Below are 25,938 nucleotides of genomic sequence, written 5' to 3' on the forward strand. Positions count from 1 at the left end.
CATTCCATGGATTGTGGGGGGCTCCAGGACACCCCCGGGGTTCACCCTGGTGGGGAGGGGGAAGGGCTGAGCCTCCCCCACCTCCCCCAAACCCCCTCCCCCTTTCCCCATTTTCCACATGATCCATCAGGCTTCCATTTCCCACCCGTGGGGGTTTGGTGTGGGGAGTTCTTGTGTTTTGTTTTTTTTTTTCCTGCTTCTCCTGGTTGATTTTTTTTCCTTTTTTTTTTCTTTTTTTGTTTTTTTGTCTCCACCTTGGTTTTTTTTTGTTTGTTTGTTGTTTGTTTTTTTTTTTATCCCGCGTGTCCTCGGTCGGTTCCTGCTTGGAAAAGTCTCTCGGGATAAAAGAGAGAGAGAGAAAGAGAAGAGAGAGGAGGGAAGGGAAGACGCTGCTGCTCCTGGAAGCTCCTCCTGCGGGATCTCCTTCCCGGGGGTGGGGGCGGAGCCCGCGGGGAGGGGCGGGGTTTGTTGTATTTCTTTTTTTTTTTTTTTGGGATGTTCGATGGGTTTTTTTTCCGGGAATGCCGTCACATGATGCCGTTGGTGAGGTACTGGAAGCCGTCGTAGAGCTTGGTGGTGATGGATCTCATGCTGCCGTCCACCATCTGCTCGATCAGCAGCTGCAGCTGCTCCTCCGTCATGTTCATGTGGAAGCGCTCCTTCAGGTTCCGGATGGTGGAGGAGCCGTGGAAACACGGCAGCTGCGAGCCTGGAGACAGGGAATTCTGGGGGTGAATGGAGGGATTAGGAATGCAGGGAATTTATGGATGAGGGAGGGGAGAGCTGCGAGCCTGGATACAGGGAATTCTGGGGGTGAATGGAGGGATTAGGAATGCAGGGAATTTATGGATGAGAGGGGGAGCTGCGAGCCTGGATACAGGGAATTTATGGATGAGGGGGCAGCTGCGAGCCTGGATACAGGGAATTTATGGATGAGGGGGCAGCTGAGAGCCTGGGAATGCAGGGAATTTATGGATGAGGGGGCAGCTGAGAGCCTGGGAATGCAGGGAATTTATGGATGGGGGGGCAGCTGAGAGCCTGGGAATGCAGGGAATTTATGGATGGGGGGGAGCTGCGAGCCTGGATACAGGGAATTTATGGATGAGGGGGGGCAGCTGCGAGCCTGGATACAGGGAATTTATGGATGAGGGGGCAGCTGCGAGCCTGGAGACAGGGAATTTATGGATGAGGGGGGCAGCTGCGAGCCTGGATACAGGGAATTTATGGATGAGGGGGGGCAGCTGCGAGCCTGGATACAGGGAATTTATGGATGAGAGGGGGAGCTGCGAGCCTGGATACAGGGAATTTATGGATGAGGGGAGGGGCAGCTGCGAGCCTGGAAACAGGGAATTTATGGATGAGAGGGGGGCAGCTGCGAGCCTGGAGACAGGGAATTCTGGGGGTGAATGGAGGGATTAGGAATGCAGGGAATTTATGGATGAGAGGGGGAGCTGTGAGCCTGGATACAGGGAATTTATGGATGAGAGGGGGCAGCTGCGAGCCTGGATACAGGGAATTTATGGATGAGGGAGGGGAGAGCTGCGAGCCTGGATACAGGGAATTTATGGATGAGGGGGGGCAGCTGCGAGCCTGGATACAGGGAATTTATGGATGAGGGGGGGGCAGCTGCGAGCCTGGATACAGGGAATTTATGGATGAGGGGAGGGGCAGCTGCGAGCCTGGGAATGCAGGGAATTTATGGATGAGAGGGGGGCAGCTGTGAGCCTGGATACAGGGAATTTATGGATGAGAGGGGGGGAGCTGCGAGCCTGGAGACAGGGAATTTATGGATGAGGGGGGGAGAGCTGCGAGCCTGGATACAGGGAATTCTGGGGGTGAATGGAGGGGAGCTGCGAGCCTGGATACAGGGAATTTATGGATGAGTGAGGGGGGAGCTGCGAGCCTGGGAATGCAGGGAATTTATGGATGAGAGGGGGAGCTTCGAGCCTGGGAATGCAGGGAATTTATGGATGAGGGAGGGGCAGCTGCGAGCCTGGATACAGGGAATTTATGGATGAGGGGGGGAGCTGCGAGCCTGGATACAGGGAATTTATGGATGAGAGGGGAGCTGCGAGCCTGGATACAGGGAATTTATGGATGAGGGGGGGGAGCTGTGAGCCTGGATACAGGGAATTTATGGATGAGAGGGGGGGAGCTGCGAGCCTGGAGACAGGGAATTCTGGGGGTGAATGGAGGGATTAGGATGCAGGGAATTTATGGATGAGAGAGGGAGCTGCGAGCCTGGATGACAGGGAATTTATGGATGAGGAGGGGAGAGCTGCGAGCCTGGATACAGGGAATTTATGGATGAGAGGGGGCAGCTGCGAGCCTGGAATACAGGGAATTTATGGATGAGAGGGGAGCTGCGAGCCTGGATACAGGGAATTTATGGATGAGAGGGGGAGCTGCGAGCCTGGGATACAGGGAATTCTGGGGATGAATGGAGGGGAGCTGCGAGCCTGGAAACAGGGAATTTATGGATGAGAGGGGGGCAGCTGCGAGCCTGGATACAGGGAATTTATGGATGAGAGGGGGGGAGCTGTGAGCCTGGATACAGGGAATTTATGGATGAAGGGGGCAGCTGCGAGCCTGGGAATGCAGGGAATTTATGGATGAGGAGGGGAGCTGCGAGCCTGGATACAGGGAATTTATGGATGAGAGGGGGGGAGCTGCGAGCCTGGATACAGGGAATTCTGGGGGTGAATGAGGGGAGCTGCGAGCCTGGGATGCAGGGAATTCTGGGGGTGAATTGAGGGATTGGGAATGCAGGGAATTTGGGGATGAATGGAGGGGATTTGGGGAAGAATGGAGGGGATTGAGGGCCTGGGAATGCAGGGAATTTATGGATGAGTGGGGGGGAGCTGTGAGCCTGGATACAGGAATTTATGGATGATGAGGGGAGCTGCGGGCCTGGGAATGCAGGGAATTTAGGGATGAATGGGGGGAGCTGAGGGCCTGGGAGTGCAGGGAATTCAGGGGTGAATGGAGGAACTGCAGGGATCTGGGAATGCAGGGAATTTAGGGGTAAATGGAGGGAATTGAGGGCCTGGGAATGCAGGGAATTTATGGATGAGGGAGGGGGAGCTGCGAGCCTGGAGACAGGGAATTTTGGGGGTGAATGGAGGGAATTGAGGGCCTGGGAATACAGGGAATTCGGGGATGAATGGAGGGGATTGAGGGATTGGGAATGCAGGGAATTTGGGGGTGAATTGAGGGATTGGGAATGCAGGGAATTTGGGGATGAATGGAGGGGATTGAGGGCCTGGGGATACAGGGAATTTAGGGGTGAATGAGGGAGCTGCGAGCCTGGATACAGGAATTTGGGGAAGAATGGAGGGGACTGAGGGATTGGGAATGCAGGGAATTAGGGGGTTAATGGAGGGAATTGAGGGCCTGGGAATGCAGGGAATTTGGGGATGAATGGAGGGGATTTGGGGATGAATGAGGGGGGAATTCAGGGCCTGGGGATGCAGGGAATTTGGGGGTGAATGGAGGGAATTGAGGGCCTGGGAATGCAGGGAATTTGGGGATGAATGGTCCTGTGTCCCCCTCCTGTGTCCCCTCCCCATGTCCCCACCTTGCTGCATGATCTCCACGATCTGCACCACCCTGTCCATGTGTTTGTGTCCCCCCTGTGTCCCCTCCTGTCCCTGATGTCCCCCCCATGTCCCCACCTTGCTGCATGATCTCCACGATCTGCACCACCCTGTCCATGTGTTTGTGTCCCCTCCATGTCCCCTCCATGTCCCCACCTTGCTGCATGATCTCCACGATCTGCACCACCCTGTCCATGTGTTTGTGTCCCTCCATAGTCCCCTCCATGTCCCCACCTTGCTGCATGATCTCCACGATCTGCACCACCCTGTCCATGTGTTTGTGTCCCCTCTGTGTCCCTCCCTGTCCCCCCCATGTCCCCACCTTGCTGCATGATCTCCACGATCTGCACCACCCTGTCCATGTGTTTGTGTCCCCCCTGTGTCCCCCCTGTCCCTGATGTCCCCTCCATGTCCCTACCTTGCTGCATGATCTCCACGATCTGCACCACCCTGTCCGTGTGTTTGTGTCCCCTCCATGTCCCCCCTGTCCTCATGTCACACACCTGCTGCTTGATCTCGATCACCACCCTGTCCATATGTTCTCCTGCCTGATGTCCCCCCTGTCTATTCCCCCTGCCTCATATCCCCTTGCTGCATGCAGTCTCCACGATCTGCCACCCCTGTCCATGTGTTTGTGTCCCCTCTGTGGCTCACCCTGTCCCCCAGTGTCATCCCTCCTTGCTGCACAGTCTGCTGCATGCTCACCACCTGTCCATGTGTTTGTGTCCCCCCTGTGTCCCCCCTGTCCCTGATGTCCCCTCCATGTCCCCTCCATGTCCCCACCTTGCTGCATGATCTCCACGATCTGCACCACCCTGTCCATGTGTTTGTGTCCCCTCCATGTCCCCACCATGTCCCCCCCATGTCCCCACCTTGCTGCATGATCTCCACGATCTGCACCACCCTGTCCATGTGTTTCGGGCCGCGATCAGGCCCTGCAGCATCAGCATCTTGTAGTAGTTGAACATGTCCCCGTCCAGGCCCCCATGACCTGCAGGAACAGCGGGAATGGGGTGGGAATTCCCTTCCCAAACCCCTCCCCCCACGGGGCTCCACCCCCCACTCACATCCACGAACTCCGAGGTGAGTTTGAAGGCCGAGGTCTCGAAGCCCAAATTGCGGGGGGAGCTGGAGAGGATGAAGCCGAAGTCGATGTGGATGATGTGTCCCTCTGCATCCAGCAGGATGTTCCCGTTGTGCCTGGGATGGGGGGGGAGAGGGAATTCCCTGTTAAACCTCAGGAAACATTCCACCACTCCTGGATTCCCTGGTGTGGGAGTGGGATTGGGGTCTGGGGGGTTGTCTGGGTGGGTCTGGGTGTGTGTGGGGAGGGGCCAAACCCTATAAAAGAGGGGCACAAGAGGTCACCTTTCCAGCCCATCCTGGAACTGCCAACACCAACTTCCCCCCCTCCTCTCTTTCCTCCTTCCTTCTCCCCCCTCATCTCTCTTTCCTAACCCTCATGGGGGTGACAAAACGAGTTGTGCCTGGGAAGGAGAGGGCAGGGGAGCCCCTTTTGTTCCCAGCAGCTTTTGTGGGTTCCTTGTTTTGGCCAAACCCCCCTTCCCCCCAGATTTTCGCACCGAATTCAGGGAGGGAGAGGAGGGGGGGGGAATGGGAGGATTTTTTTTTTCCCCCCCTCTGGAGGTAGCAAAGGAGGGGTTAAATTTGAGCCCAGCCCCCCGGGGAGGGGCAGGGCAGGGCACACCCACCGGTCCTTGACCTGCAGGAGGTAACACACGAGGCAGTAACCGGCGCAGCTCTGCACGAAGTTCCTCTGGGCGCTCAGGAAGGACTCGGTGTTGTAGCTGCCGTGCTCCTGCAGGAAATAATCCAGCAGCGACAGCAGCGACTGCTTCTTGATCTGGTGGATGGACACGGCGTTGACCACGGGCTCGATCATCCCGCTGTCGGCCGAGATCACCAGGATCTTGTAGGGCTTGATCCAGAGGGGCACGCGCTCCTGCTCCCAGATGGACTGCGGGGACAACGCGGGCAGGGAGCTGGGAATTCCTCAGCTGCACCCAGGGGAATTCCCTCCCCCGAGGCTCCCCCCCTCATCCCGGCTCACCTGGAGCTGCTTGAGCACCTGGAAGGCCAGGAGCTCCTGGCGGAGGTCGTCGCCGCACTTGACGATGACCGAGAGGAGCCTCCAGGAGGGGAGGTGTCCGTAGGGAGACCCTTCCCGGATCCTCCTGCGGGGAAAAGGGAAGGCTGGGGATGATTTCTGGGGAGAGGCCAAGCCCTGGTGACCCGGAGCCGACTGGAAATCCCCGGCAAAGCCCGGCCCAGGAGCAGGAACTGCCCCCTCCTGGGTTTGTCCTGGCGCTCCCTGCTCCGATCCCGCTCCCAGGGAATCCGTGGATAATCACTGGGTGACTCAGGGAGCGATTCCCTGGGATCTGGGGGGGGGGGAAAAAGGAATATCCAAAGTCCCCTGGCCGGCCCCACACACCTGACTTTCTCCTGCCAGGGCTCCTTGAGGGCGACGGCGGACGGATCCTCGGGATCCCTGCGGAAGGAGGTGGGGGTGTGTGCCAGCTGCTCCGACAGCCGCCTCCTGCAACACAAGGCACGCCCCAATTCCTTGGATTTGGGCACGGGGAGCATCACCCAGCACCCCAAATACCCCCCAAAAAAACCCACCCTGTGCTGGTTTTGGCATTGGGAGGAGAGGAGAGGGGTGGTTTGGTCCAGAATGTTCCCCAATATCCATGGAGCCAATTCCAGCTGCTCCCAACCACTGGAGTGCTCCATTCCCAGCAGGAATGAGGGGGGGGACACCTCAGGGAGCCCTCCCCCAGCCCCAAATCCCGCTCCCAAACCCCGCTCCAGGGGGCCTGACCGGATGTCCCCCGCGGCGATGAACACGGGCTCGCGGCTCTCCTGGCTCGTGATGCTGTCCACGGAAAACTGGGAGATGTTGTCACAGCTGTTGGTGTGCACCTCGGGGAGCTGGGAAAACACGGCGGGAAGGGGGTGAGGGGGGGTCTTATCCCGGGGGTGGGGCAGGGGGAGGTGCTGGGGAGCTCTGGTGGGGTCTGGGAAGGGCAGGGATTGTCACCTCCAGGCCTCTCCCAGTGCTCCCAACCCTGGAACTGTCACCTCCAGGCCTCTCCCAGTGCTCCCAGTCCTGGAACTGTCACCTCCAGGCCTCTCCCAGTGCTCCCAACCCTGGAATTGTCACCTCCAAGCCTCTCTCAGTGCTCCCAACCCTAGATTTGTCACCTCCAGGCCTCTCCCAGTGCTCCCAACCCTGGAATTGTCACCTCCAAGCCTCTCCCAGTGCTCCCAACCCTGGAATTGTCACCTCCAAGCCTCTCCCAGTGCTCCCAACCCTGGAATTGTCACCTCCAAGCCTCTCTCAGTGCTCCCAACCCTGGATTTGTCACCTCCACATCTCTCCCAGTGCTCCCAACCCTGGAATTGTCACCTCCAGGCCTCTCCCAGTGCCTCCCAGTGCTGGAAGTGACTCCTCCAGGCCTTTCCCCACCACTCCCAACCCTGGATTTGTCACCTCCACATCTCTCCCAGTGCTCCCAGTGCTGGAATTGTCATCTCCAGGCCTCTCCCAGCGCTCCCAGTGCTGGAAGTGACTCCTCCAGTCCTTTCCCCACCACTCCCAACCCTGGTTTTGTCACCTCCAGGCCTCTCCCACTGTTCCCAACCCTTCAGGTGACACCCCCAGGCCCCTCCCGGTGCTCCCAACCCCCTTTTTCCCGCTCCCAACCCCCCTTTTTCCCGCTCCCCACCTCCACCTGGAGCTCCACGATGTCGTCCACGGACCAGGCCTCGTCGTCGTTGTCGTAGTTGGGGACGGTGCTGAAGCTGCCTGCCCTCTGCTCGTGGCCCACGCCCACCTCGGGCAGGTTCTCGGCCGAGCGGGTGCTCCGGATCCGGTTCTCCGGGATCCGGGCGGGAACATTCGCTGTGTCGAAATTGTCACATTCAAGCACTTCCACGTAGATTAAATAGGGAGCCTGAGGGAGGAACAGGGCACGAGGGGAGGGGGGTCAGCAGGGGTTTGGGGGGGCACTGCCAGGGGGTGGCTGGAGCTTCCAGAGGGGGAATTTTTGGAGGATCTCGTTGTGGTGGGGGGGGGTGGTGTCTCCATCCCGGATGCCTCACACGGCTCCCGGTGCTCCCAGGCCTGGCAGGGACACCCCTGGGTCTCTCCCATCATTCCCAGTCATCCCCAGACCTCTCCCATCATTCCCAGTCCTGGCAGGGACATCCCTGGGTCTCTCCCATCATTCCCAGTCACCACCAGACCTCTCCCATCATTCCCAACCCTGGCAGTGACCCCTCCAAACCTCTGTTATTATTCCTGGCAGTGACACCTCTGGGTCTCTCCCATGACTCCCAGACCTCTCCCATCACTCCCAGTCCTGGCAGGGACACCCCTGGGTCTCTCCCATCATTCCCAGTCCTGGTAGTGACACCTCCAGGTCTTTCCCATCACTCCTGGCAGGGACACCTCCGGGTCTCTCCCATCACTCCCAATCCTGGTAGGGACACCTCTGGGTCTCTCCCATCATTCCCAATCCCGGCAGTGACCCCTCCAGGTCTCTCCCATCATTCCTGGCAGTGAACCCCCCCCCAGACCTCTCCAATCATTCCCAACCCTGGCAGGGACACCTCCGGGTCTCTCCCATCTGTCCCAGTCACCACCAGACCTCTCCCATCGCTCCCAATCCTGGCAGTGACACCTCCAAGTGACACCTCTGGGTCTCTCCCATCATTCCCAACCCTGGCAGTGACACCCCCAGACCTCTCCCATCATTCTGGTAGTGACCCCCCAAGGTCTCTCCCATCATTCCTGGCAGTGACACCTCCAAGAGACACCTCTGGGTCTCTCCCATCACTCCCAGACCTCTCCCATCACTCCCAATCCCGGCAGTGACACCTCTGGGTCTCTCCCATCATTCCTGGCAGTGACACCTCTGGGACTCTCCCATCACTCCCAGTCCTGGCAGTGACCCCTCCAGGTCTCTCCCATCATTCCCAACCCTGGCAGTGACACCCCCAGACCTCTCCCACCATTCCCAATCCTGACAGTGACACCCCTGGGTCTCTCCCATCATTCCCAATCCCGGCAGTGACCCCTCCAGGTCTTTCCCATCACTCCCAGACCTCTCCCATCATTCCCAATCCCGGCAGTGACCCCTCCAGGTCTCTCCCATCAATCCTGGCAGTGACACCTCCAGGTCTCTCCCACCATTCCCAATCCTGGCAGTGACCCCTCCAGGTCTCTCCCATCACTCCTGGCAGTGACCCCTCCCCCAAATCCCCCAAATTCCCGCACCTTGTCCTTGGAGTTGAGCACCACGGCCTGGGAGTGGGGCACCCTGACCACGTGGTGCTCGAAGCCGGCCGTGGGCAGCCAGGCCCGGGCGGGCAGTTTGTGGTTGAGCAGCGACAGCTCCGAGATCAAACGCTGCGTCTTCTGCTCCTTGGTGGGCAGCGTGGCCAGGCGCTTCCCGATGGAGATCAGCGACTTGATGAACTCCCGCTCCGGGGCCAGGCGGACTGGCTGGAAAACCGGCCGGGAACGGCGGAGGGAGGGGGGAAAAAGGGGGAGGGGAGGGGGAAAAGGGGAGGGAAGGGGAAAAGGGGATGGAGAAGGGAAAAAGGGGATAGGAGAGGAAGGATGGAAGGATTAGGGGAATAAGGGGCAGGAGGGGAAAGGGGATAGGGAGAAGGGGATAGGAAAGAAAAGGGATGGGGGAGGAAGGATGGAAGGTTTAGGGGGGAAAAAGGGGTCAGGGAAGAGGAAAAGGGGATAGGGAAGGAAGGTTTAGGGATGGAAGGTTTAGGGGGGAAAAAGGGGTAGGGAAGAGAAAAGAGGATAGGGGAAGGGAAAAGGAGATAAGGGAAGAGAAAAAGGGGATGGGGAGGAAGGATGGAAGGTTTAGGGGGAAAAGGGATGGGAGGAGGAAAAGGATGGGATGGGGAAGGGAGAAGGGGATAGGGAAAGAAAAAAGGGGATAGGAGAGGAAGGATGGAAGGTTTAGGGGGAAAAAGGGGATAGGGAGGAGGAAAAGGGGATAGGGAAAGGGAAAAGGGGATGGGGGAGGAAGGATGGAAGGATTAGGGGGAAAAAAGGGTTAAGGGAAGGGGAAAAGGGGATGGAGGAGGAAGGATGGAAGGTTTAGAGGGAAAAAAGGGGTCAGGGAAGGGGAAAAGGGGATGGGTGAAGGGAAAAAGGGGGTAGGGAAGGAAAAAGGGGAGGGGGGAAAGAAAAAGGGGATAGGAGAGGAAGGATGGAAGGTTTAAGGGGGAAAAGGGGTCAGGGAAGGGGAAAAGGGGATAGGAAAGGAAGGATGGAAGGTTTAGGGGGAAAAAGGGGATAGGGAGGAGGAAAAGGGGATGGGGAAGGGAAAAGGGGATAGGGAAAGAAAAAAGGGGATAGGAGAGGAAGGATGGAAGGTTTAAGGGGGAAAAAGGGGTCAGGGAAGGGGAAAAGGGGATGGGGAAGGGGAAAAGGGGATCAGGGAAGGGAAAAAGGGGATAGGGAAGGGAAAAAGGGGATAGGGAAGGAAGGAAGGAAGGTTCAGGGGGAAAAAGGGTTCAGGGAAGGAAGGAGGAGGGGGAAAAGCGTCACCAAAGTCACCTCAACTCCAGTGGTTTTTCCAGCCTGGGATAAACTCTGGAGAACTCCTCCCATCCCATCCCACCCTCTGCCCCTGGGAATTCGGGAATCATCCACAGGCACAGCAGCACCAAAGCATTTCCCCTCCATCCCACACCCTCCCTGTGCTCCCCCTTCCCAAACTGGGATCTGCCATTCCCATGGGATCAACCCCCCACACCCCAAGCCTCGATTTCAGCTCCATCCAAGCAATTTTTCAGCTTTTCCATGGGAAAATCCGGCTGATTTTGGGATAATTCACATGGGGGGGGGTGCCCAGCTCGGCCAGCCATGCTGGGAGATGCACACATGCAGAAAGCCATGGAATGGGAGCAAAGGAAAAACCCTGGAGAGCCGGGAATGGGCCCCTGGAGCGAAAGGAAAGGGGGGGAAAAAAGAAGGGAAGGAGCAGAGGGGGTTGGGTTTTTTTTCCCTGTGGGAGAATCCCTTGGATCTGTAGTCCATGCCAAAAATTCCCTCCAAATTCTGGGATGAGGCTCTGCCTGAGGGGGACATTCCAAGCCCTGATCCCAGATCCCAGGAAATGTCCTCTCCATTCCATCTTATTCCAGAGGGAAATGTCCTTTCCATCCCATTCCATCCCATTCCAGAGGGAAATGTCCTTTCCATCCCATTCCAGAGGGAAATGTTCTCTCCATCTTATTCCAAAGGGAAATGTCCTCTCCATCCCATTCCATTCCAAAGGGAAATGTCCTCTCCATCCCATTCCATTCCAAAGGGAAATGTCCTCTCCATCCCATCCCATTCCAGAGGGAAATGTCCCTCTCCATCCCATTCCAGAGGGAAATGTCCTTTCCATCCCATTCCATTCCAAAGGGAAATGTCCTTTCCATCCCATTCCATCCCATTCCAAAGGGGAATGTCCTCTCCATCCCATCTTATTCCAAAGGGAAAGGTCCTCTCCATCCCATCTTATTCCAAAGGAAATGTCCTCTCCATCCCATCCCTTTTTTCCTCAGGTGGAATTGGGAATTTATGGGATGGAGGCCCTGAAAATAAAACCCTGGGATGGATAAAAAAAACCTGCAAGGAGGATCCCCTGGGGGTGGAATTTGGGATAAAAAACCTCATTCCCTGAGCGTGGACACGACCATCAACATTCCCAGTCCTGGAATGGGAATTCCCTCTGAACTCCCAGAGGGAAGAGAGCTGGATTTGCATTTGGTAATTCCTTAAAAAAAGCTGGAATTCTCCATCAAAACACCCCTCCTCAACCCCACCTTGTCCTGGAGCAGTTTGGATCATGGACTACACAATTCCCAGAGGGAATTCCAGGAGGAGAAGGGACAGGGATGAGGGAGATGTTGTTGATTAAAATCATTGGGAAAATAAATAAATAAATTTAAAAAACCCACGGAAAAGGCTCATTTTGGACAGGAAATCAGGAAAAAAAAACAAAACCACCGGAATTCTGATTTTCTGATTGGAAAAAAAGAGAGGGGGAAGGAAATAAATAATTAATCAAATGAAGAAATGATTGGGGGGGGTGGAGGGAAATTAAAGTAAATTATTAAAAAAAAAATAAATCTCATGTGGCAAAACAGGGAGTCGAAATTCCAAGGAAACAGCATTTCCTCTTCCATCTGCAAAAGGGGAGGGGAGAGGCAAATTCCCAGCGGGATTTCAGGAGGGATCAGGGAGCAAAACCCCCTTTTTTGGACCCAAAATTCCCAGTTTTCCCAGGTGGGGGGATGAGGAGGATTTTTTGGGAATAATGTGGGATTTTTTGTGGGATTTTTTTTGGAATAATGTGGGATTTTTTTGGGAACGCTGTGGGATTTTTTTGGTGGGATTTTTTGGGAACAATGTAGGATTTTTATAGGAATTATGTGGGATTTTTTTGGTGGGATTTTTTGGGAACGTTGTGGGATTTTTTTGGGAATTATGTGGGATTTTTTTTGGAATAATGTGGGATTTTTTTAGGAACACTGTGGGATTTTTTTTGGAATAATGTGGGATTTTTTGGGGAACGCTGTGGGATTTTTTTGGGAACAATGTAGGATTTTTTTGGGAATGATGTGGGTTTTTTTTAGGAAAGATGTGTGATTTTTTTGGTGGGATTTTTTTTTGGAATAATGTGGGATTTTTTTGGGAATGCTGTGGGATTTTTTTGGGAACGATGTAGGATTTTTTTTGGAATAATGTGGGATTTTTTTAGGAACACTGTGGGATTTTTTTGGTGGGATTTTTTGGGAATTATGTGGGATTTTTTGGGAACAATGTGGGATTTTTTTGGTGGGATTTTTTTTGGGAGCGATGTGGGATTTTTTTGGAATAATGTGGGATTTTTTGGGGAACGATGTGGGATTTTTTTGGGAATTATGTGGGATTTTTTTGGTGGGATTTTTTTGGGAACAATGTGGGATTTTTTTGGGAATTATGTGGGATTTTTTTGGGAACGATGTAGGATTTTTTTGGTGGGATTTTTTTGGGAACACTGTGGGATTTTTTTGGGAACGATGTGGGATTTTTTTTGGGAATTATGTGGGATTTTTTGGGAACAATGTGGGATTTTTTGGTGGGATTTTTTTGGGAACGCTGTGAGATTTTTTTGGTAATTATGAGGGATTTTTTTGGGAACTATGTGGGATTTTTTTTGGAATAATGTGGGATTTTTTGGGGAACACTGGGATTTTTTTGGTTGGATTTTTTTGGGAATTATGTGGGATTTTTTTGGGAACGATGTAGGATTTTTTTGGTGGGATTTTTTTGGTGGGATTTTTTTGGGAATGCTGTGGAATTTTTTTGGGAGTGATGTGGGATTTTTTTGGGAACAATGTGGGATTTTTTTGGTGGGATTTTTTTGGGAACACTGTGGGATTTTTTTGGGAACAATGTGGGATTTTTTGGGAACAATGTGGGATTTTTGGGTGGGATTTTTTTGGGAATAATGTGGGATTTTTTTGGGAACACTGTGGGATTTTTTTGGTGGGATTTTTTGGGAACACTGTGAGATTTTTTTGGGAATTATGTGGGATTTTTTTGGGGAATGATGTGGGATTTTTTGGGAACGATGTGGGATTTTTTTGGGAACGATGTAGGATTTTTTTGGGAATGATGTGGGGTTTTTTTAGGAAAGATGTGTGATTTTTTTGGTGGGATTTTTGGGAACGCTGTGGGATTTTTTGGGAACAATGTGGGATTTTTTGGGGAATGCTGTGGGATTTTTTTGGTGGGATTTTTTTGGGAATGCTGTGGGATTTTTTTGGGAACACTGTGGGATTTTTTTGGTGGGAATTTTTTGGGAACGCTGTGGGATTTTTTTGGGAATGATGTGGGATTTTTTGGGGAACGCTGTGGGATTTTTTTGGGAACAATGTAGGATTTTTTTGGGAATGATGTGGGGTTTTTTTGGGAACAATGTGGGATTTTTTTTGGAATAATGTGGGATTTTTTTGGGAACAATGTGGGATTTTTTTGGTGGGATTTTTTGGGAACGATGTGGAATTTTTTGGTGGGATTTTTTTGGGAACACTGTGGGATTTTTTTGGGAACAATGTGGGATTTTTTTTGGTGGGATTTTGAGGGGGATGAAGAGAGGAAATGCTGCCAGGTGGGGACCCCGGGGACGCAACGGCCACTTACGGGAGCCTTATCAAGACTTTCCGTGCTCGAGGAGAATTCCTGGGAAAAGGCAGGAAAAGGGGGGGTGGTTTTTTTTTTTATTTTTGGGGTTGTTTTTGTTGTTGTTGTTGTTGTTGTTTCAAAGATGGGAAGGAGGGAAGGGGAGGGGAGAAAAAGCACCAGTTTAGCTCCAGGTTCCCAACCCGCTCCGTTATCCAGAGGTTTTTGTCCCTTCCCTTTGGAATTTTGGCTGCTTTTTTTTTTCCCATCCCACCCCCACCCCCCAAAATCTTGGAGCAGCAAAACCAGGAGGTGAAGATTCCAGGAGCAAAAAAATTCCAGGCTGCTCTGCTTGGGGGTGGCACCAAAGAAATTCCCCACAAAGCCCCCCCTGGATCTTCCCGCTTTTTCATCCCTTTGGATTCATCTTCCTTGGAAAGACTCGGCTCTGGATTCCTTGGATTCCTTGGAGAGATCCCCAAACCAGCACCAAATCCATTTATTTCCCTCCCCTGGGCTCTGATCCATCCCCTAATCCCTCCTTTTGTTGTTCCCTCCTCCTCTTCCCAAATCCCTTCCCATTCCCAGCTCTCCCAGCCCAGATTCTTCCCTCATTATCCAATTAAGAGCTCTCTTAATTAACATTTTTCTTCTGGTGCCCTGACCAGTAGAACCAGTTCGGGCCAAACTTTTCCCATTCCTAAAAAAAAAACAAAAAGTCCATTCCCAATCCAAGAAATCCAGGAAAATTGGGGGAAAAAAAGCTGCTTTTTGCTTCCCTGCTCCAGGAATTTTGGGAGCTTGATCCCAGTTCCTGCAGGGATTCCTCTCCAGGCACTCAGGGTGGGTGTGGGGGGGATTTATCCTTCCCAAATCCCAAGGTTTGGGATTTCTATAATTCCCACTTCCTGGTGGGAAGTGGAGAAAACAATCCCCAAATTCATCAGGGGAGGGAAAACCCGATGGGAAAAGAAGCCCTGTGGGTTTCCTGGGAATTCTGGAATTCCTGCTGATTTTTTTTTTCCCAGGGAATTTTTTGGGAATATTCAAACAGTTTGGAATCCAGGGAGGCTTTGGTGGCAATCCCTGTTTTTGTGGCACAGCTTTCCCAGCCTCTGGAGCGTTTCCATCCATAATTTACGGGAAGCTCCGGTTTCCAGGCTCCTTTTCCACATGAAAAATTCATCAGGTTTTTTCCAGGGGGGTTGGGAGCAGCAAGAAGGGGGTGGTTGGGACTCATAAAACTGCTCCAAACTTTCCTTCCATCCTTATCCCAAAGAGCCTTGGAATTCCCATCTCAGCTTCCCCCTGTTTCCCGCCATTCCGAGCTGGAATTCCTTCAGGACAAGCCCCAGAACACACAGATCAGCAATTCCAGCTCTTTTCCCTCTGGCCCCACATTCCCACCAACCCTCTGCTCCATGAATTCCTCAGAGGGGGTTTTTTTGGGGGGGGGAGGGGGGAAAATCCCATAAAATCCCATAAAATCCCACAAAACGGCCCCAGATCCGAAGGAACTTCGTCCCAGCAGCTCCCAAGGAGAATCCCAGGGGAGGAATTCCGGTTTGGAAGCAGCTGGAAGCTGGAATTGTCCCTTCCCAGCAGGAAAAGCCAGGATGAAGCTGGGAATGCCAGAGCTGGGCACTGGGGGGGAAAGGGGGAGCAGCCAAATCCAGGGATGGAGCCCATGGAATTCTCTCCCTCCTCCTGCTCCCACCTCCCTGCCCAAGGCCCTTCCTTGGCCCAGGATAAATCCAGGATAAATCCTGGGGATCCTGAGCTCAGTCCTGGAGTTCCTTGCCCCCAGACTGAGCCCTAAAACCCCTCAGACTGAGCCCTAAAATTACCCCCAGGTTGAGCCCTAAAACCGCCCCAGACTGAGCCCTAAAACTGCCCCAGACTGAGCCCTAAAACCTCCCAGACTGAGCCCTAAAACTTCTCAGACTGAGCCCTAAAATTGCCCCCAGGCTGAGCTCTGCAGCCCCTCAAGTTGAGCCCTAAAACCCCCTCAAGCTGAGCCCTAAAACCCTCCAGACTGAGCCCTGAAACTGCCCCCAGACTGAGCCCTAAAACCGTCCATAGACTGAGCCCTAAAACCGCCCCAGACTGAGCCCTAAAACCCCCTCAAGCTGAGCCCTAAAACCCCCCCCAGACTGAGCCCTAAAACCCCCAGACGGAGCCCTAAAATCCCCTCAAGATGAGCCCTAAAACTGCCCCAGACTGAGCCCTAAAACCCCCCAGTCTGAGCCCTAAAACCGCCCCAGACTGAGCCCTAAAACCCCCTCAGACTGAGCCTTAAAACCACCCCCAAGCTGAGCCCTAAAATCTCCCCCAGACTGAGCCCTAAACCCTGCCAGGTTGAGCCCTAAAACTGCCCCAGACTGAGCCCTAAAACCCCGCCCAGACTGAGGCCTAAAATTGCCCCCAGGTTGAGCCCTAAAACTCCTCCAGACTGAACCCTAAAACCCTTCAGACTGAGCCCTAAAATTGCCCCCAGGTTGAGCTCTGCAGCCCCTCAAGCTGAGCCCTAAAACCCCCTCAAGCTGAGCCCTAAAACCCCCCCCAGACTGAGCCCTAAAACTATCCCAGATGGAGCCCTAAAATTGCCCCCAGACTGAGCCCTAAACCCTGCCAGGCTGAGCCCTGAAACCCCTCAGACTGAGGCCTAAAATTCCCCCCAGACTGAGCCCTAAAACTCCTTCAGACTGAGCCCTAAAACCCCTCCCAGACTGAGCCCTAAAACCACCCCCAAGTTGAGCTCTAAAACTCCCCCAGTCTGAGCCTTAAAACCCTCACAGACTGATCCCTAAAACCCCTCCCAGACTGAGCTCTAAAACTGCCCCCAGACTGAGCCCTAAAACTGCCCCAGACTGAGCCCTAAAACCACCCCAGACTGAGCCCTAAAACCGCCCCAGACTGAGCCCTAAAACACCCCCCAGACTGAGCCCTGAAACCCCTCAGACTGAGCCTTAAAACCACCCCCAAGCTGAGTTCTAAAACCACACCCAGACTGAGCCCTAAACCCCCAGAACTGAGCCCTAAAGCTCCTCAGACTGAGCCCTAAAACACCTCCCAGGCTGAGCCTAAAACCCCTCGCCAGACTGAGCCCTGAAACCCCTCCAGACTGAGCCCTAAACCCTGCCAGGTTGAGCCCTAAAACCCCTCACACTGAGCCCTAAAACCGCCCCCAGGTTGAGCCCTAAACACCCTCAGACTGAGCCCTAAAACTACACCCAGACTGAGCCCTAAAACCCTCCCAGACTGAGCCCTAAAACTGCCCCCAGGTTGAGCCCTAAAACCCCCCAGACTGAGCCCTAAAACACCCCAGACTGAGCCCTAAACCCTGCCAGGCTGAGCCCTAAAACCCTCCAGACTGAGCCCTAAAACCGCCCCCAGATTGAGCTCTAAAACCGCCCCCAGACTGAGCCCTAAAACCGCCCCCAGACTGAGCTCTAAAACCCCCCCAGACTGAGCCCTAAAATTGCCCCAGACTGAGCCCTAAAACCACCCCCAGACTGAGCCCTAAAACCCCTCAGGCTGAGCCCTAAAACCCCCCCAATGCCTCACGACTGAGCCCTAAAACCCCTCCCAGACTGAGCCCTAAAACACCTCCCAGACTGAGCCCTAAAACACCTCCCAGACTGAGCCCTAAAACCGCCCTCAGGTTGAGCCCTAAAACCCCCCATGCCTCCCCCTAAACCCCCCAGACCTCCCTAAACCCCCAGACCTCCCCCTAAACCCCGCCCAGGCCTCACCTCGTCGTCGCTCTCCACCTTGGGGTTGCTGGCCGTGCGCTTCAGGTTGCTGCTCAGGCTGATGGAGGCCGTGGCGTCCGACTTGGACCTCTGGTGAGTCCTCTTGGAGGGCGACAGCCCCGTGTCCTGGGCCTGCCCCAGGAGCTGGGGAGGGGGCGGGGGCAGCTCCCTCCTCCTGCGGGCGGCCGGCTTGAGCTCGTCGGAGAGGATGAGGCGGCGCAGCTTGGTGCCCCGCGAGTGGCGCTGCGTGGAGATGTGCATGTCGGACGAGTAGGCCCCGAGCAGCAGCGCGCACTGCAGCGAGAAGTCGACGCTCTGGCGGCAGCGGTGCACGATGTAGGGCTTGATGGCGTCGCCCACGTCCTCGTCCATGTGGATGTACATGTTGAGCAGCTGCGGGAGGTAGAAGTCCACGTCCTCGTGGCGGAAGCAGAAGAGCCGGTTGCCGATGTAGGCCTGCACGCCGGGCTCCTTGGAGTTGTACAGGTAGGAGATGGCCATGGAGATGTCGAAGAGCTTCGACTCGAAGAGCCGCAGGAGCCACGACTGCTTGGCCGAGTTGTTCTTCTGCCGCCGCCGCGCCGTCTTCACCGTGTTGGCCGCGGCCGCCGCCTCGGCGCCCTCCTCCTCCTCCTCCTCCTCGCGGGGCGGCTCGTCCGGACGGCCCTCGCCGTTGGGCACGGCCCCGGCGGTGCTGCCGCCGCCGTGCAGCAGCTTCACCTTCTCCAGCACCTCCTCGCAGGCCTTCTGGGCCACCTCGGCGTCGATGAGGGCCAGCTCGCCCACGCCCTCGCTGATGACGCTCAGGGACGAGGCCCCCCCGTTGCCCTGGGCGGACGCCGCCGGCTCCGGGCCCGGCGCCCGGCACGGACCCGCGGCCGAGTCGCCCATGGTGGCGCTGCCGGGGCCGGACGCCTCAGAGCTGGGAAAGGGGAATAAAAACAGGGATGAGGGTGAGGAACTGGGATGGGCAGGTTGGGTGGGAGCTCCTGGAGGAAAACCGGGAAGAGTCGCCCAGGGCAACACGAGTTGGATGTGTTGGGTTGGGAAGGTCTCCTGACCCCTCGTTCCTTCCAATCCCGGGGCTTCCGAGCCCTTTCCAAGCTCAAAAAATGGGGATGAGGATGAGGAACCAGGATGGGCAGGTTGGGTGGGAGCTCCTGGAGGAGAACTGGGAAGAGCCGCCCAGGGCAACAGGACTTGGATGTGTTGGGTTGGGAAGGTCTCCTGACCCCTCATCCCTTCCAATCCTGGGGTTTCCGAGCCCTTTCCAAGCTCGAAAAATGGGGATGAGGATGAGGAACCAGGATGGGCAGGTTGGGTGGAAGCTCCTGGAGGAAAACCGGGAAGAGCCCCCCAGGTCAACACGAGTTGGGTTGGGAAGGTCTCCTGACCCCTCATTCCTTCCAATCCCGGGGCTTCCAAGCCCTTTCCAAGCTCGAAAAATGGGGATGGGGATGAGGAACCAGGATGGGCAGGTTGGGTGGGAGCTCCTGGAGGAAAACCGGGAAGAGCTGCCCAGGCCAACACGAGTTGGATGTGTTGGGTTGGGAAGGTCTCCTGACCCCTCATCCCTTCCAATCCCGGGGCTTCCGAGCCCTTTCCAAGCTCGAAAAATGGGGATGAGGATGAGGAACCAGGATGGGCAGGTTGGGTGGGAGCTCCTGGAGGAAAACCGGGAAGAGCCCCCAAGCCAACATGAGTTGGGTTGGGGTCTCCCGACCCCTCATTCCTTCCAATCCCGGGGCTTCTGAGCCCTTTCCAAGCTCGAAAAACAGGGATGGGGATGAGGAACCAGGATGAGCCCCAAGGGATGGGCAGGTTGGGTGGGAGCTCCTGGAGGAGAACCGGGAAGAACCCCCTGGGCCAACACGAGTTGGGTTGGGAAGGTCTCCTGACCCCTCATCCCTTCCAATCCCGGGGTTTCCGAGCCTTTTCCAAGCTTGGAGGGAGCTGGGAAGGTCCCTCATCCCTTCCAATCCCGGGGTTTCCGAGCCCTTTCCAAGCTTGGAGGGAGCTGGGAAGGTCCCTCAGCACGAGCCTCTCCCGTTACCATGACGATAAAAAGCACCCAGGAAGCCAAAAAGAGAAAGGAAAAGGTGGGGGGGGGAGGGAAAAAGCAAAGGGAACAACCAGGTGGCTCCACCTGGCTCTTCCCCGGCCCTACAGCCATTCCAGGTGGGATCCAGCCCCATTCCCGAGTCCTGGATCCTGCCCCCACCTCCCCAGGGGGGGCCCCTGCAGGAGCTCAGGAGCTGAGGGGGTTTAAACTGGGATTAAGGAGCTGCTGGGGATCAGTGCCACCCACGGGGCTCCCTCGGCACAAATCCCTGCATTCCTGCTCTTTCGGGGTAAATCCCGCCTGGAATTGTTGGTATTGGGTGATTATTGGGGTTAGTGAGTGATTCCTGAAACCATTCCCTGCCTCCTGCACCTCGTTTTCCCACAGTTCCCATCCCTGCCTGTCCCTCTCATCCCCACTGATCACTTCCAGAGGCTCAGCACAGCTCCGCCTTCCCAAATTTCCAGTGTCCACAGGGATAAAAAACCCCCAGGAGTTGCTGCTCTCCCAAATTTTGTGTCCACAGGGATAAAACCCACCCAGGAGCTGTTGTTCTCCCAAATTTTGTGTCCACAGGGATAAAACCCCCAGGAGCTGCTGCTCTCCCAAATTTTGTGTCCACAGGGATAAAACCCCCAGGAGCTGCTGCTCTCCCAAATTTCCAGTGTCCACAGGGATAAAACCCCCAGGAGCTGCTGCTCTCCCAGGCTGGGGTTGAATCCATGTGGCTCATCCTCCACCCCGGCCCTAAACCCCAAATCCAGGGAAAATCCCACAAAAACTCCCCCATGGAGAGTCAGACTCGGGGAAGGGACGAGGGACAGGGAGATCCAAAGGGAACAAGAGCTGGGAGCTCAGGAAAACAGGGAAAAAAAGTCTCTCCTGCCTGGCTGGAATGAGAACTCCCAGCCCTGGCCAAGGACCAGGAGCCTCCCAGGACATCTGGTCTGCATTAGGGTTTTGTTTTTGCTCAGCCTTTGGAAAAGCCTGGGATTGGGATTGGGATGGGATGGGATGGGATGGAAGGGCAGGGAACAGCAGAGCTGGAGCAGGGGGAGCTTAGGAAGGAGCTAGAATTTTGGGAAGAGCCCCCTTTGCTCCTTGGGAGCATTCCGGGATCCCTGGAGCATCCCAGGATCCCTGGAGCATCCCAGGATCCGCTGGAGCTGCAACAACCCCCTGATTCCCTTCCTGGAGTGTCCACAGCAACTATTAATAGTTTTAATAGTTATTAATGAATTATACTAATGGTTAATAAGCTGCTCCAGTCTCCCTGCTGGAAAAAAAGGGGAAGCCCAAGCCTGGCAGCTCCTCAGCACTTCCCTCATTCCTTCCTCCTCCTCCACATGGGAAGGAGGCAAATCCAGGGATTTGCATAGAAATGAAAGGATATTTAAAAAAAAAACACAACAAAAAAAGTTCCCTCCTCCCGTGGATCCCAAGGTGCCACATTCCCAGCCCCTGCTTATTTAGGCAAATTCCCTGTTTCCAGGTGCTGTTCCTTCTCCAAAAGCCTGACTGGAAATAAGGTGGGAAAAGGCAGGGAAAAAAAAAGGCAGGAAAAAAAGACAGGGAAAAAAAAGGTAGGAAAAAAAAAAGCAGGAAACCCCAGGCCTGCCTGGAGACACCAAGGGCAGTTCTTCTGCTGATCCAAGCATGGACCCTGAACTGGGTGATGACAAATCACCCGGAATTTCAGGAGCACAGATCACCCGGAATTTCAGGAGCACAGATCACCTGGAATTTCAGGAGCACAGACCGAAATCCCAGCAAGATTTCAGGAACAAGAAATCAGGAACTATTATCTCCACTTTTGGCCCCAATTCCCGGGGCTGACCCTGATCCCTTTGGGATCCACAGGAATCCAGGAACGACTCCAGGGCTGACCCTGATCCCTTTGGGATCCACAGGAATCCAGGAACGACTCCAGGGCTGGCCCTGATCCCTTTGGGATCCACAGGAATCCAGGACTGACTCCAGGGCTGACCCTGATCCCTTTGGGATCCACAGGAATCCAGGAATGACTCCAGGGCTGACCCTGATCCCTTTGGGATCCACAGGAATCCAGGACCGACCCATTCACACGGAGAGGGACCAAGTTCCCCGAGGGGAATTCCAACCCTCCGCTCTGGGAAAAGAGCTGGAAAGCAACACTTTAACCCCCCCCCCAAACCCCGTGCCCGGTTCCTCCCCCAGGGAAAATCGAAAGGGAAGGGATCCAACATTATAATTATTATTATTATTTCTCCTGATTAAACTTCCCAGCAACTCGCAGCCCAAGTTTTTTAAAGGGGGGAGAAACCACCCCGTGGAACCCCACGCGGGTTTCAGGTGGGGATTTGGGGCAGGGGGGTGGAAAACCCTAAAGCTTTTTGGGGGGGGGGTTTCCAAAGGGGGGCCCCGAAATCAGCGCGGAGAAGCGGCTGGAAAAGTGGTAAAAAGGCCATCGCGACACTTCCTGGGGAGGTTTGGTTTTTTTGGGGGGTGTGTGTGTGTTTTTATTCCCGGGGGGAAGGGATCGGGGGGGGATCGGGATGCGGTACCTGGAGCGGTCCCATCGCGCGCGGCTCCGCTCGGGGATCGCCACGCACGGCCCGGCGCGGGCGGCTCATCCTGGGCACGGAGGAGAAAATGTTGAGGGGAAAAAAGAAAAAAAGAAAGGAAAGAAAAAAGGAAAGGAGGTGATTTCGTTATTTCCCTGCGCCACGAAGCGCTCGGAGGAGGAGGAAGAGGCCGATGAGGAAGGGAAGGGGGCAGGGAAGGCCGCGAGGGGGAAGCCGGGGCGGAGCGAGGGCTGCGGGGCCGGGCTCACCTCGTGGGTGGGGGTGTTGGAGGGGTCGCAGGGGTGCGATCGGGGCCGGCGGAGCGGAGCAGGGGCCGCGGCGGGGCCAGGCAGGGCCGCTCGGAGCCTCCCAGGCCCGGCCGGAGCCGCCTCACGGGCGCTGAGGGGCCGCGCGCGCAGCGCCCTCGCCGGACCGGCGGGCCGCCGGGGGGTGGGGCGTGGCCTCCGAGAGGAACATTGGGGTGGGCGGGGCAAGGGGCGTGGTCTCGGATAAATATGGATAAAGGGGCGTGGCCTCGGAGGTTCCGCGGTTGGCAGAAACCGGCGGGTTTCGGCGGAAAAATCGCCTCTTGTCGTCACAGCCCCACTCGCCGTGTCACCTCCCACTGTCCGTGTCCCCCTCCCCACTCGCCGTGTTCCTTCTCAGGCCCCCTCCCACTCGCCGTGTCCCCTCCCCACTCCCTGTGTCACCTCCCTGCTCCCCGTGTCCTTCTCGGTCCCCGTGTCCTCTCCCACTCCTCTATCCCCTCCCCACTCCCCGTGTCCCCTCCCACTCCCTGTGTCCCCTCCCACGCCCCCGTGTCCCCTCCTACTCCCCTGTCCCCTCCCCGCTCCCCGTGTCACCTCCCCACTCCTCGTGTCCCCTCCCCACTCCTCGTGTCCCCTCCTACTCCCCGTGTCCCTTCCCCGCTCCTCGTGTCACCTCTCCAGTCCCCGTGTCTCCCTCCCCACTCCCCCGTGTCCCCTCCCACTCCTCGTGTCCCTTCCCCACTCCCCGTGTCCCCTCTCACTCCCTCTAACCCCTCTCAGTCCCCGTGTCCCCTCCCACTCCCGGTGTCCCCTCCCCACAGTTCCCGTGTCCCCTCCCGCGGGCCACAAACTGGACAAGAGGGAGGGAGCGACTGGTTTTTACTGGTGTGGCCGTGGGGGATGAGGGGACGCGTCCGGACGTTGTGCAGCGGTGGCAGCAGGACCTGTCCCTGTCCCCGTGCCCGTGCCCGTCTGTCCGTCCCGTGGCGCGGCGTGGGGGTGTCCCCGGGGGTCTCCCCAGTCCCCGGTGCCCCCCAGGGGGGTCCCGGCCCTGCCGAGGCCCTGCAGTGCCAGGGGGTCCACCCGGGCCCGGGTCCTGCCGTCCCTGATGACGCTGACACGGGTGGGCTGGACGGGCCTGGAGGAGACGTCCCTGACGGGCGGGGTGGCACTGCCACCCGCGGGGCTGTGCCCAGAGGGGACGGTGCCACTGCCCCTCGGTGGGGTGTCCCTGACGGGCAGGGTGGCACTGCCACCGGGGACGGTGCCACTGCCACCAGCCGGGCTGTCCCTGGGGGGGATGGTGGCACTGCCCCGGGATGGGCTGTCCCTGGGGGGATGGTGGCACTGCCCCTGGAGGGGATGGTGGCACTGCCCCGGGATGGGCTGTCCCTGGGGGGGATGGTGGCACTGCCCCTGGATGGGCTGTCCCTGGAGGGGATGGTGGCACTGCCACTTGCTCGACTGTCCCTGATGGAGGTGGTGGCATTAACCCTGGATGGGGTGTCCCTGACAGGGGTGGTGTCCCTGCCCCTGGCTGGGCTGTCCCTGGGGGGGATGGTGGCACTGCCACCCACCGGTCTGTCCCTGACACGGACGGTGCCACTGCCACCAGCAGGGCTGTCCCTGGAGGAGATGGTGGCACTGCCCCTGGATGGGCTGTCCCTGACAGGGATGGTGGCACTGCCCCTGGATGGGGTGTCCCTGGAGGGGATGGTGGCACTGCCACTGGCCAACCTGTTCCCTACTGGGGTGGTGGCACTTCCCCTGGATGGGCTGTCCCTGTGGGGCACAGTGGCACTGTCCCTGATGGGGGTGGTGTCCCTGCCCCTGGCTGGGCTGTCCCTGGGGGGGACGGTGGCACTGCCCCTGGATGGGCTGTCCCTGGTGGGGACAGTGGCACTGCCTGGCCTGTCCCTGGTGGCACTGTCCCTGCCTGGTCTGTCCCCAGCAGGGGTGGTGTCCCTGCCCCTGGATGGGCTGTCCCTCGAGGGGATGGTGGCACTGCCCCTGGATGGGCTTTCTTTGGGAGGAAAGATGGCACTGCCTGGCCTGTCCCTGGTGGCACCGTCCCTGCCTGGCCTGTCCCCAGTGGGGATGGTGGCACTGCCCCTGGGGATGGTGGCACTGCCCTTGGATGGGCTTTCTTTGGGGGGGCAGGTGGCACTGCCTGGCCTGTCCCTGGTGGCACTGTCCCTGCCCCTGGATGTGCTGTCCCTGACAGGGATAGTGGCACTGTCCCTGCAGGGGCTGTCCCTGGGGGGGATGGTGGCACTGCCACTGACAGGCCTGTCCCTGATGGGGACAGTGTCCCTGCCCCTGGATGGGCTGTCCCTGACAGGGACGGTGGCACTGCCACTGCCTGGCCTGTCCCCAGCAGGGTTGGTGGCATTGCCACCAGCTGGGCTGTCCCTGACAGGGACGGTGTCACTGCCACTGCCTGGTCTGTCCCCAGTGGGGGTGGTGGCACTGTCACCTCCAGGAGAGCTGCCACCAGGGATGGTGGCACTGCCCTTGGCTGGCCTGTCCTCCACGGGGACAGTGGCACTGCCCCTTGCTGGACTGTCCCCAGTGGGGACACCGGAACTGTCACCACCAGCAGAGCCACCCCCAGGGACTGTGGCACTGCCAGTGACAGACCTGTCCCTGACAGGACTGGTGGCACTGCCAGTGACTGGGCTGTCCCTGACAGGGATGGTGGCACTGCCCTCAACTGGCCTGTCCCCAGTGGGGACACTGGAACTGTCACCAGGAGAGTCACTGCTGGGAGAGCCACGCCCAGGGACGGTGGCACTGCCACTGGCAGGGCTGTCCCCAACAGGGACAGTGGCACTGACTGACCTGTCCCCAACAGGGACAGCGGCACCGCCACTCACTGTGCTGTCCCTGACAGGGATGGTGGCACTGACTGGCCTGTCCCCAGGGGTGGTGGCACTGCCAGTGACTGAGCTGTCCCCAACAGGACTGGTGGCACTGGCAGTGGCCGGGCTGTCCCTGACAGGGATGGTGGCACTGCCCTCAACTGGCCTGTCCCCAACAGGGACAGTGGCATTGGCAGTGACTGAGCTGTCCCTGACAGGGATGGTGGCAGTGACCAGGGTGTCCCTGACAGGGATGGTGGCACTGACTGAGCTGTCCCCAGGGGTGGTGGCACTGCCAGTGACTGAGCTGTCCCCAACAGGACTGGTGGCACTGGCAGTGACAGAGCTGTCCCTGACAGGGATGGTGGCACTGCCAGTGACAGAGCTGTCCCCAGCAGGACTGGTGGCACTGGCAGTGACAGAGCTGTCCCTGACAGGGGTGGTGGCACTGCCAGTGACAGAGCTGTCCCCAGCAGGACTGGTGGCACCGGCAGTGACAGAGACAGTGGCCCCACCCTCAACCTGCCTGTCCCCAACAGGAACAGCGGCCCCGCCACCTCCAGTAGAGCCCTCCCCGGGACCCCCCCCATGGGCAGAGCCCCCAGGACCCCCATGGGCAGAACCCCCGGGCGCGGC

The 25,938-nt window shown here is 57.0% G+C and overlaps 2 protein-coding genes across 5 annotated transcripts; both read right to left on the reverse strand.

Moving 5' to 3' along the window:
* Positions 1-176: 176 nt before the first annotated feature.
* Positions 177-22,551, reverse strand: PI4KB (phosphatidylinositol 4-kinase beta). 4 transcript variants are annotated; one of them, XM_050330390.1, is made up of 14 exons: positions 22,442-22,551; positions 22,173-22,242; positions 17,568-18,489; positions 13,834-13,872; positions 8,902-9,129; positions 7,349-7,576; positions 6,442-6,551; positions 6,052-6,156; positions 5,668-5,791; positions 5,309-5,574; positions 4,660-4,796; positions 4,520-4,587; positions 3,753-3,804; positions 177-709 (listed from the first exon to the last, which is right to left on the reverse strand). In XM_050330390.1, the coding sequence occupies exons 3-14, from the start codon at positions 18,456-18,458 to the stop codon at positions 528-530; spliced, it is 2,430 nt and encodes an 809-aa protein (XP_050186347.1). In that variant the 5' UTR covers positions 18,459-18,489; positions 22,173-22,242; positions 22,442-22,551; the 3' UTR covers positions 177-527. The 4 variants fall into 4 exon arrangements, with proteins under 4 accessions (XP_050186347.1, XP_050186345.1, XP_050186344.1 ...); XM_050330388.1 differs by lacking the exon at positions 3,753-3,804 and having other exon boundaries at positions 4,469-4,796; positions 7,355-7,576; XM_050330387.1 differs by lacking the exon at positions 3,753-3,804 and having other exon boundaries at positions 4,469-4,796.
* On the reverse strand, positions 22,238-25,916 carry LOC126647786 (polysialoglycoprotein-like). The gene is made up of 3 exons (XM_050330316.1): positions 25,911-25,916; positions 23,325-25,872; positions 22,238-22,242 (listed from the first exon to the last, which is right to left on the reverse strand). Exons 1-3 carry the CDS (start codon positions 25,914-25,916, stop codon positions 22,238-22,240), a joined length of 2,559 nt encoding a protein of 852 aa, XP_050186273.1.
* Positions 25,917-25,938: the final 22 nt, after the last annotated feature.

Source organism: Myiozetetes cayanensis, unplaced genomic scaffold, assembly GCF_022539395.1.
Source record: "Myiozetetes cayanensis isolate MyiCay16 unplaced genomic scaffold, myiCay2020 scf41, whole genome shotgun sequence".
Taxonomy (NCBI): domain Eukaryota; kingdom Metazoa; phylum Chordata; class Aves; order Passeriformes; family Tyrannidae; genus Myiozetetes; species Myiozetetes cayanensis.